The 12,784-nt window shown below is 38.1% G+C and overlaps 1 protein-coding gene across 1 annotated transcript in view; it reads left to right on the forward strand.

The window, feature by feature from the left end:
• acsl3a (acyl-CoA synthetase long chain family member 3a) overlaps positions 1-12,784 on the forward strand; it is a 68,402-nt gene that overhangs the window by 16,131 nt on the left and 39,487 nt on the right. The window contains exon 2 of the mRNA XM_079822665.1: positions 9,394-9,863. Within this exon, the coding sequence (XP_079678791.1) occupies positions 9,507-9,863 (357 nt within the window). The 5' untranslated portion in view covers positions 9,394-9,506. The remainder of the gene's footprint in view (positions 1-9,393; positions 9,864-12,784) is intronic.

Genomic DNA, 12,784 nt, shown 5'->3' on the forward strand with positions numbered 1-12,784 from the left:
TAAAAGCTGAACTAAAATCAATAAAAAGCGCTCGTGCATAAGCATCTGAATCCTCCAGGCGATTTAAAACCAAATGCATCAAACTATTGAAAGCATCACCTGTTCCTTTTCCTTTCATATACAGTCCCTGACAAAAGTCTTTTCGCTTGTGTACAAAGTGCCGCTGAAATATATTTCTAATCAAGATTTTTTTTTTACAAGAAATGGCTCATTTTAATCCCAACAGCTTTTGTAATAATGTTTCAGTGCAAAACAAAACTGTCAAAAATTATTCTAATATTCACAGCTTGGTAAAGCCCATTGAGTCAATTTTTGCAAAGACACAAGTGTTGTCACCTTGTCATATAAGCTTCACAATGTGACTAATAATGGATCAATTAGGTCTCAGGTGTGTATAAAAAGAACCCCAGTACACTAGACCTTCGCATCAACTGCAACTAGACCACTGCAAACATGCCTAAGATTCACCCTGAGACTAAAGTTTTGATTATCAAGAGGCTGAAGACCAGATCCACTGCTGATGTGGCAGACACCTTCAATGTGTCTCAGCGTCAAGTACAGAGGATAAAAAAAAGATTTGAAGAGACTGGAGACATTTTTTACAAGCCCAGGGGCCTCATTTATAAAACTTTGCGTAGGATTTGCGTCAGAAGTGGCGTACGGATGAAACATAGGACGTGCGTACGCACTTAAATATTCGGATTTATAAAACCGTGTGCACGCACATCCTACGCAGTTTTCCCTTAATAAATCACAATCAATTCTAAATGTAGCGCAGCTTTTGCGGCTTTATGTCACGCCCATAGTTGCCCATAAATAGCCCGTGAAACGCCCACAAGTTAATATTCATCAATTGCAAAATCATGGCAAATTCAGAGAGGAAATCAAAAAAACTTAACTTCACTTAATGTGAAGTAGAAATTATCGTTGGCAAGGTGGAAAAGAGGAGAAAAATATTTTTTGGAGGGCACAGTGTGGGCATTACTAATGCCAAAAAGGCACTTGAGTGGCAAAAGGTTGCAGACGCCGTAAATGCTGTAGCCTCACAACCTCGGTCCGTGGCCGAAATAAAAAAGAAGAAGAAATGGTCGGACATCAAAGTCGAGGCAAAAAAGCGTCTAGCGCTCCATCGCCAGAGTGTGTCTGCCACGGGTGGGGGAAAGGGGACACCGGAGCTGACCCCTCTTGATGAAAGACTGGCGGCAATTATTGGGGAATCCCTATTAATCCCTATCCCTATTATCTACGTGGAAATGGGAAATAGTTCAGTGCAAATGTAATTTCTTGCAGCTTTCTGAATGGTTTAGACATACGTCATACGTTATTTTATCAAAAATAAAACAAACTAAAGGCATTTGCATGAATACCATGATTCCGTAGCTGATGAAGACATTTTTACTATGAAAACAACTTTCCCCAGTGGACAATTAATACATCTATCTATTTATCTATATATCTCCCTAATTATCTATCGGTCTATCTAATTGCATCTATATCTGCTCCGCCAGACGGACACGTTGACGAGAATATCAGTTTTGTACATTATTTTGTTCTGTTTACCATATTATATATGAGGATGAATTGCATAACATGCCAATATTGTTGCAGAACATATTTCACTTTTTTTTTTTTGGCATTTCTGTCGTAATTTTCGTTTGATTTTGTTTGTTTTACACTGCAGATCGATCAAACGGGTGTTTGTGTAGGCTGTTAATTGTAATACTTGCTTTGTGAAGTCTTCAAGTTATTTATGAGAGGCAGTATTGCCATTTCTTTTACACAACGGTCTACAGTTTCACACACTTTCACGTGTTTCTTCCATCTGCCGACGGTGTCGCCATTTCTCATTTCACCCGTTTTTGTGCGTACGCCTGGGTCAGAGCTTGCGTGAAGGACCGCACATTTTCCCGTCAAGTTTGCTTTTTATAAATACCAATTATTGCGTAGAGAGTGGCGTACGCCTTCTTTTGTGCGTACGCAACGTTTATAAATGAGGCCCCTGGTCACCTGAAATCCCTGTGTCAACCAGAACAGTTTGTTGGATTCTGTCTCGAAATGGCCTCCATGGTCGAATCAGTGCCCAAAAGCCAGCACTAAACAAAAGACAATTGAAAAACGTGTGGCATTTGCCAAGGCCCACAGCCTGCTAAAAGGATGGACGCTGGAAAAGTGGCAGAAGGTGGATTTTTCAGATGAATCTTCTGTTGAATTACACCACAGTCGCCGCATATATTGCAGGAGACCTACTGGAGCCCGCATGGACTGAGATTCACCCAGAAAACAGTGAAGTTTGGTGGCGGAAAAATCATGGTCTGGGGTTACATCCAGTATGGGGGTGTGCGAGAGATCTGCAGGGTGGAAGGCAACATCAATAGTCTAAAATACCAAGAAATCTTAGCTACCTCTTATATTCCCAACCATAAAAGAGGCCAAATTCTGCAGCAGGATGGTGCTCCATCGCATACTTCCATCTCCACATCAAAGTTCCTCAAGGCGAAGAAGATCAAGATGCTCCAGGATTGGCCAGCCCAGTCACCAGAAATGAACATCATTGAGCATATGTGGGGTAGGTTGAAAGAGGAAGCATGGAAGACGAAACCAAAGAATATTGATGAACTCTGGGAGGCATGCAAGACTGCTTTCTTTGCTATTTCTGATGACTTCATCAATAAATTGAATGAATCCTTGCCAAACCGCACGGATGCAGTCCTTCAAGCTCATGGAAGTCATACAAGATATTAAATTTGGATCTCACAGCACCACTACTTAATTTGCTGACATATTTTTGTATTTGCAGTAAATTTGTTCAATTTCTCTATAGGCGACAGAACTTTTGTCTTGCCAAAATTTGACCTTTCTGTCTTGATTAAATGATAAATCTTTTTTCAGTGAAACTAATTTATTTCAGTGCATTAAACATCATTTGGGAGGGTTTTAGCTTTTTTCATATGAGCTATTTCTAACACCAATTGATTCATTAAAAGTCAGGTTAATAGCAGGTGTTTCTACAAAATAGATAAGCGACAAGACTTTTGTCAGGGACTGTTTATGCTATACATGAATATGCTAGTTTTTGCGAGAACCAAGTTTTGCTTTGCTCTATCCTCTGCACTTCTGCGTTCGTCACCGAAACTTACGCTACGCCTGTGTCCTACGTCATACGAGTGTGTGTTAATCATGGGCTAATTTTCATTTTTGGGTGAACTATCTCTTTAAAACTTTAAATTCTGGATAACAGAGCAAAGAGGTGGGCAGCAATGGAGATTGTCATGCATTTGCTGACATTCATTGAGTTATTCATGAGTTCCTTGAGAAAGTATGAAAGGGATATTTGAGGCTTCCTTTGCCTTACAGACACTGATGAGTGTGAATAATAAATGATATCTGCAGGAATAGCTTCTGTAGATCTTATTGGGTGGGCGTTTTGTGCATGATACAGTACCTTTGAAATATTCCTGGATATTTGAACTGCTGTGCGTATGTGCAAACAGGGATGAGGGATTCTTTGATTTGTAATACTCCAAATTGGTTCTGTATTCTTTTAGTTTACTGCTTGACACCATTTATGATCATATATGTTGAATCTAATTGCATCTTTTTCTGACTTTGTGGACTGTGTGTTGAGACGCCACAATAATCACTCACAGCAGTGAGAAGTGAGGTACACTCTTAAGCCCTGTTTACACTACTGCGTTTTTGTTTTAAAATGCATAACTTTTGCTACGGTTACACCTGTCGTCTACACTGTCGTCAAGTTTCAAAAACGCTGCAGACCCCGTTTTAGTTGTGTTTCAGTGTAAATGGACCAAAATGGAGACTTTTGAAAACTATGGTGTGGCTGCCCACATTACGCTACCGGGACACGACAATAACAGACCAGGGCTATGTTTCCTACAAAGCAAAGCCTTTGTTGAAATTAGAGACTGTTGGTGGCTATTGTATTACAGTGCTTTTGGAAAAACACAGCCCATAGTCGTCTCTCTCAATTACTGTTGCCAGATTGGAAACGTCCAAGTATCGTACCAGAAGCTCAATTATCATATTTGGAAGAAAATGATCGTACATCAGTCAAACTAAGCTATTTATCTAAACCAACAACTTGTTTTTCTTCTCTTTGCCTCTCCCCTGTCTTCACCTTCCTTTTCAGCACTCATTTTCTATACTTTATTGCTAAACTATCAACCTCACCTTGAAAACACGCTAGGGGTGTTGAAATTAATTGTTGCAACGTTGCATCGTGATGTGGAAGTGGATGATTCTGCAGTAATAGACCTTTCACACAACTTCCATATTTGTGACCGGGAATACACAATCGGCGTAGTAATCATCTTCCGCACCGGTCAGGGCAACAGGTAAACAAATGGCGCAATGAGCAAGAGTGATTGTAGCTTACCGGGCTGTTCTTGTTATTCTCAAAAGCAGCCATATCTGTCGTTTCATGCCTTCCCTGTTGATGGTGAAGTTTGAAGTATTTAACTTATTTTATTTACTGAGATTATATATTTATTTATTTATATATATATATAATATTAGTATGCATGTGCGTGTATACTCTAACTTGATCAAATAAGCAAAATCACTTTTGCAAAATGCCTCCATATGTAAATATTTTGTTTAAAAAATATAACCGTGATTTTAATTAACATAATTATTTATTATATTTCGTTTCATGTCTATTCATATTTATAATTTATTCATATTCAGTGATACACTCTAAAAAAAAAAAGGTTCTATATGGCACCAAAAATGATTCTTTGTCGTAATCATAGAGGAACCACTTTTGGTGCAATATAGCACCATATCTTAACATGTTCTGTATATGGTAGCGGTGCTATATCGCACCTCAAAGTCACCTCATATACCCCTTTTCCACCAAAGCAGAGCTAGAGCTAGATCGGAGCCAGAGCCTAGTTTCAAATCAGTTCTTTGTGTTTCCACACACAAAGCCCCAGCTCCGAGCCAGGGAAAGGGGTTCTTAAGTAGCACCAAAACATTGCTGGGCTAGAACAGGGCTAGAAGTAAGAACCGATTATGTCAGGCGCTGGGGGCGGGGTCAACAAGACCAACACAAACTTGAGATCCGCCATTGCTGAAATAGCAGCTAATGCGTCTCGAACAAGCCTGGTGTGTGTGTGTTTCCCGCTGCCCAGGGTTGCCAGGTTTTCACAACAAAACCCGCCCATTTGCTTCTCAAAACAAGCCCAATTGCGTTCCAGGGGGGATTCCCCAGTAAAAATCACATTTGGGGGTAAAATATGTGTTTTTTTGGCATGGTTGCCTACTAAAATTCGCATTCCCGGGGCTAAATATCACATAATTGGGGTCGCTTCATCCCGCGGACATGAAAAAACAGCCCGCGGCAAAACCACAGACTTGGCAACATTGCCGCTGCCTCGCTAGCGTTGCTGAGAGAGATGAGACGTATACAGTGACGTAAGACATGGCTCTGTTGTGGCTCTCAGCCCGTGGAAAAGCAAACGGTTCTTAGAAGGCTCCTTAGTCGAAGCAACTATGAACTGGGACTAGCTCTGGCTCTGAATTAGCTCTAGCACTGCCTTGGTGGAAAAGGGGTAATAGTCAAATAACCTCTGAAGAACCACTGAAGCACCAAAATTGGTGCTATATTGCACTTTAAAAGGTTCCCCTATGATTACGAGCCAAGAACCATTTTTGGTGCCATATATAACCTTTTTTTTTTAGAGTGAATGCCTTATTATTATAGACTGTCTTTTAAAATTAAAATATATCTATAATGTTATAAGTATTATTTTGTATGTTAAAAAAACGATTTTGAACTGTAGCCAAAGTCCGGACAATCAAGATATCATTTAACGCTTATTCTTTATAGCTACGACTTATGTAAATAGGCCTAATTGTTCATTTCCATCAAATGTAATATTTGGCAAATCCGTTTGCGAAGTTGTGTAGACTCTCAGATCCATTGTGCGAGTGTGTGTCTGTGTGCGTGTGCCGTAGTGTGTGTCTGTGTGCGTGTGCCGTAGTGTGTGCTTGCGAGCACTTTGTTCTAAATGGTGGTGTGGGCAGCTGGTTGTGCTGTCACAATATGAGCAAAAATAGGCATGCGATTGTTTTGATCCCTTGTGTTATTAGGCTGATTGCAATGTCAGATTATGCTCCTCAGCCCCGGGCAGATGATCCACCTCGTCTGTGTTTATTAAATGTCAAACATGACAGGATTTAATTTAGGGACCTGGATGGCTTCAGGACCACGGACAGCTCCGACCAGTGACACAACCCCCCCACTTCCCCAGAGTAACACACCAATACACATTCACATCATACACACTTTACATTATATTCATATGCATTTAGAATTCATTTTTATTTGTATATTTTCAGGTAAAATGTTAGTAATTTTATGTGTTTTGTCATTTTTATTATTTTATGTGTTTATATATATATATATATATATGTATATATATGTATGTTTTGTCATTTTATCATTTAATTTTATGTATCAATTTATTCGTTTTTGTTTTTTAAAAAATATTTCTAAATAACTTTAATTTCAGGCCATGGTAACTTGATTATGTCCGCATCCAGTTATTTTAGCTGTACAGAAACTTGACATCGCAAGTTTTGCAAGTCCGCTTGATATCATTTTCTTATTTTAACTGATAATCGTAATCATAAACAAACTGGATTGTAGCGTAAATTATTTGACTTTACACCATTTGACCTATAGGGGCAAATTAATCGGAAATGCCCACACAACCACAGAAAATAGCTTACTGAATGCGAACAATTGAAGAATCTTTACTTTTAAAGAAATACCCCCACCCCCAAAAAAAAATTGTTTAGTCTTAGTTGCTTTAAGGCAAGTCATTTCACTCGGCAGCCATCTTTGAAATGCCAAGTTTGATTAATTTGAAAGGTCATTTGTCTTTAATTATTTGAAATCACCAATGAAATCTGACAACAACTGTTTCATAAATGTTATCTCTAAACGCACAAATAGCGTAAAAAAGCTTATTTTCACACTAGATCCACCAATGCGCATGTGCAGTCCTAAGCGCCCATCACTGATTTTATAGCAGCAGGATTTTTATTAGCTCACCAAATGCAAAACTTCTACGAGGAAAAACGCTCCAAGCAAGTGTATAGCGCTGTCTTAAGTTACCCGGATGAGCCTGTGTTATCAGTTTTTACCAGTTGTTATCGAGGGATAACATACCGTTAGATGGCGTGATTGATCAGAATCAAGTATTTCACAGAACTGTAATGACGTTGTTTATGCTATTATAGTTTTTTTAGGATTCACCGAAATGAAAATTCTTGGCCTGAAGCCAAATAATAATAAAACACTTGGCCGAAGGCCGAAGCCGTATACCGAACGTGGTATTTTCCATTATTTTGCCAATTTTTTCACCATTGCTTAAATTAAATTGTAAAATTTAGCTTTTTTACTATTTTGTCTTGCTTTTTTTTTTAAAGAAAAATACATTACAAAACTACAATTTTAAAATATTTATTGAACACTGAAAATTTTTCAACATTCCAACAGACATTATACAAACAAAGCACAATATAACTATATATATATATATATATATATATATATATATATATATATATATATATATATATATATATATATATATATATATATATATATATATATATATATATATATATATATATATATATATATATATATATATATATATATATATATATATATATATATATATATATATATATGTATGTGTATTTTTTTTAATTGGCACAAATATCGCTTTCGATCTTGATTCAGTATCAGTTCATATGTATATATCCTACTGTACATATAAGGAAAAATAAGTTTGCCTTAGCACTATTTTAAACGATTATTGGGTTAAATTATATGTGCTCACATTCATTAATATTCGTGTGTGTGTGCTCATATAAGTATCATTAAAAATATTAGGATGCAAGTTATTAACGTTTTAAAATTTCACATTTAAAGAAATCTAGTGTTTGATCACATCTAAATATTTAAAATGCAAAACCTAAAAATAAGTAAGCAGTTATGATCTGCAATACTTTTTTGAGCAACTAGACTAGATACATGTATTTATTAAAGAGCCATACAGGCATCTGTGGGTAATGGCATTACAAATGAAAATTATTATTTTTCTAGCCACAAAATAACTCTAATTTGCCTCTTTGCATTGGAATTCCCTATTTTAACATTAATTACTACACTAATTATAATATAAATAATAAAACCTATTAGAAGAAAAATATTTAAGTGGTCATTAATTGACAATAATTGTTGCACAAATAGTATTTAGTACCAACAGATCTCCTCAAGGTGTTAAGGTGTATGGTCACATTTGACCATCAATAAGTATGAGTGACCAATTAGTAAGGAATACCTGAGGGCTAAATACAAGAAAAACATTAATGTTAACAATGTTGGTTCTCCATCACTCTCCATAATAAAACAATCCTGTAAATATGGTTGACGTAATAATCAATGCACACTATGCTGTACTGTTTACCAAAACTTGCTGCAAATACCTGTATAGTGAAGCTGTTGTCTATCCGCATGAGCCATTCAAATGTATTGACCCAGCGCTAGAAGTATTGAGAGCTCTGTGAATCACATGACCGCGTGACCATGACCACGTTTAAGTGCGCCAAAGCGGTATTTATTGTTTGAATTTCATATTAAAACTTTAAAAAATGTAATAGCGTAGACTTTGTTTAATATCAAAGGCAGGTTTGGCAATTTGGCAAATGCCAAATGCGTGAGAGTTGGCAACCCTGCATTTGAGGGTGCTTAGACAGTGTCTGCAAACGGGCATTTTTGCATCTATCTCGGACACTTTAATGCTTCCACACTTCCAACATGTTTGCTGCATTTAGAAGCGTGTGTGCCTCTCTCTCACACACGCTGGTTGCTATGTTTGATCGCGTCATCAAAAACGTCATTGTTCGGTTAAATTTTTTCGGTCTTTCCACTTATTCGGCCGAACACTAAAAGTGCAATTTTTTCTATTTCCGGCCGAATAATTTTGTTTGCTGAACATTCGGTGCATCCCAATTGTTTTTTTATGATTTTAGTTTTAGTTAAAAACAAAAATAACCCTGACCCACACTCACAAAAACTGCACATGCTTGGTTTGATGTCACCTTTCACCCGCTTTTGGATTTGTGCAGAAATCTGGGCGGACGTGAGACGTCTCACAGCTCTATTGGTGCCGCTTTCTAATCTGTCTCTCCTCTCATGCTTCCTTGTTGAGGTGGATGGGGTCAAATGGGTCGAAATGTTGAAATTTCCATCAAACTAGTAATCACCCATGATCTTCACTGGAATGTACTGATGCTGTTCGGTGTTAGTGTGTGTTTAACAGCATGGTGGACTGACTGCTTGTATTTCTTGTTTAGAAACGAGGCTTCGCTGACACGTCGCAGAGGAGAAGAAACGAGAGAAGAGGAGGAAGTGACACCATAACCTTCCCTCACTCTTCGTATGTTTCTTTCTATTTGATTCTGTCAGTATGAGGCTGAAGCAGGATGTGAGTCCAGTAGTGGTCGTCATATTCAGATTGGTGGTTTGGCTTTATTCTCTCATCTCTTACCTGCCGTACCTGTTGCTGAGATCGTCCGAATCGCAGTCGTTCTCTGAGTGCTCGCGAAGGGTGAAAGGCCGTTCTGTGAGCGGACACCCTTCGGGACCCTACCGGGACGTCGGAGCGCTGAGGGCGCTGGCGACGTGCCTACAGCCTGGGGTGAGCACACTCGATCGGGTGTTTGAATCATCCGTATGCCGCCATCCTGACGTCGACTGCCTGGGCACCAGAGAGCTGCTGAGCGAGGAAGACGAAGCTCAGGAGGATGGAAGAGTCTTCAAGAAGGTGTGTATCATGCTATGCTTTGCCCCTTCAATACTCTTGGATGTGTTGAAGAAGCTACACTTTTGTATTCCCCCCCACTGATGACCACTCATATTGTTAAAGGCACACTATGTAAGATTTTAGTAATAAAATATCCAAAAAGCACTAGAACAATGTTATATATTTTGATAGTTCCATTATCCCAAATGTTTCCAAGAATGTTTAAATCCAGAGATATAAGCTATTTTAACCACGACACGGACCGTGCATCGCCTGTCACTAGCTATGTTTCCATCCACCTATTTTTATGCACATTTTGGAATATTGCATCAAAAAAATGCTGAATGGAAATGCCAAGATGCTAGGGCTGGGCAAACAAATAGATTTTTCGATTAATCGTTTTATTAAAATGTGGTCGTTTCTTCAAAAATCAATTCTCAAAGGCCACGAATCCACAAACATTGAACATAAGATTCATGTAAATCTAATTACTAGTCTTCTCCACTAGATGTCACCCTCTTATTTGCCTTGTGCGAAGTTACAAAGGAGTGAGAGGCGCGCGGCCTGTCATTCATCCATTCATTCAGTGCTTAAATGGCGGCTTCCGGTGCATTGTCGACGTTTTATAATGCTGAGGTGAAATGCTGTAGTAATACTACAAATCTACGAAACCATTTGATGAGACATCACCCAGACGTTGCAACACCCCCACAGCCGAGCACACAACCGCTAAAAATAGATCATATACATGGGAATACTTGCATTATGATCATTGTATTAAACTTGAGTGTTCACTTAAGCACATACAAGCCATAATAGACATATTCAAATCAACTCCATAGTCAATAGACAGCGCAGAACCAATAATTCAAACCTAATAGTTTATATTATAAACAGATTTCCACATAAGTCAGTACGTATTGTTGTTCATTACCACGGCAACTACTTGTGTCCAGATATGAACGCGCTTCTCGTGTATGAAAAGTAACTGCACACACGACGGGCGTCAAAATCTTAAGAAAAGCTTGTTGTGTACTGGAAATTGCTGAAAATCATCCAATAGACCCTTTTCACAGACTGTGATGACGCGTTTTAATGGTCATCAATATCGTAAATCCTGCAACGTTTTTTGTATGTTCATTTAAAAAAAAATATATGTACATTTATAGCACTAATACTTTGTATTTTATTACTTTTGCATCAAATTACAATAAAAAAGTTACCGCTGCTGTAAGGGTGTTTAGTAATAGCGTCTATGGGAGTGATGGTAAAATTTCTCTCGTTTCACTGCCGTTATCAATCTCACTCTATTTTTTCCCTTTTTTTGTAAGTTGTGAAATCACTACTGTGGCGTTTTTCTTTTGCTATGTGAGCAAATGGGCACACACAAAAAAATATTTAATGTATTCTCTCATTCACAGCTATAATATTTAACCCAACTATGATGACTTCCGCTCTGAGAAACCCGGAAATGTGAAAAGGGTCTATTTCCTTTTTATGTTTTAGAATATATCAAAATATCCTTAAAAACAAAATTGTATAAAAAAATATATTTTTTTAGAATAAAGTTGCATCAAAACTGTATTGTATTTAACATAATTGTATGCATTTGAAATATAGAGATGGGTTCTGTTTTACTGTACCCAAGTGTACCTAAAATAAAAAGAGTTTAATATACAGGTTTGTGGCTCTTAATTTATTTTTAATTACCCACTTGTAAACTTATGTTCACTGTTCTTTTTTATAAATATAGTATTTGTATTAAATCTATATTCATTGAGTTGAATCGAAATCGAATCGATTTGAGAGCTTGCGAATCGGAACATCTGAATCGATACCCAGCCCTACAAAATGCACATAAAAACGCATGCGCTCGTTTGAGTCGGATACATTTTCTATCCTATACGAAAACATGCGCATAAACTACGATGGAAATGCATTTACCGAATAAATTCCTTGATGCGCATAAAAAAAAAAACGTGACTTTCGTGATGTTACAGCATAGCTGTACTAACCAGCGGAAAAATCTTGTTTGCAAAGCATCTGAAATGCTGTTTTGGCCATTCAGAAGTCTGTTGTCAAACATGCTCGGTATATTTCCCTCCTAGAACTGTCTTGCATGACTGCGTTCCCAAACAGTTTCTCTGAGACGCAAATAATATATTATATACGAAAATGATTATATATGGTGGCTTCTCCTATGCTTCTTAGTAGTTTATCAGGAAGTGACGATTATGTTCTCTTCAACTCACTGGATGGAAACGGTGCTTTATTTGCAAATGTTTTATGCGATATTGCAATTTTGCGCAAACGTTACGTTTGCAACTTTGGATGGAAACATAGCTAATGACCTCATACCCGCCTTACCCTCGATTTCTGGTTTTATTTTGTAGAAACCATGGAAACACCAAAGATGCTTTAATGTATTATGTGTTTTATTAGACAGGTGAGCAACTGTTTGGAGACATTCGTGGACAGAAAACGAATCATTGTTATACAGCTCAACACAGTTAGGGCCCTATTTTAACGATCTGAAACGCAAGTGTCAAAACGCGAAGCGCAAGTAACTTTGTGGGCGGGTCTCGGCGCTGTTGCTATTTTCCCGGCGGGATAAATGGCTCTTGCTCCCGGCGCAAATCTAAAATGGGTTGGTCTGAAGTAGCTTCATTATTCATAGGTGTGGTTTGGGCGTAACGTGAATAAACCAATCAGAGCGTCATCCAACATTCCCTGTAAAAGCAGGTGCGCAAGTTCCATTATGGATTGCTATTATTATGGCGTATTTACCAGGCGCACGCCAGGAGCGGTTCACAGCCGAGGAGACTGATGTTCTTGTAAGAGCAGTGAAAGACAGAGAAGTGAAGTTGTATGGGGATGGGAGAAACCCACCCAAAATAGCGTCGGTTAAACAGGCGTGGGAGGAAATAGCCACAATTGTTTCA

This window comes from Gobio gobio (assembly GCF_949357685.1).
Source record: "Gobio gobio genome assembly, chromosome: 8".
Lineage (NCBI taxonomy): Eukaryota > Metazoa > Chordata > Actinopteri > Cypriniformes > Gobionidae > Gobio > Gobio gobio.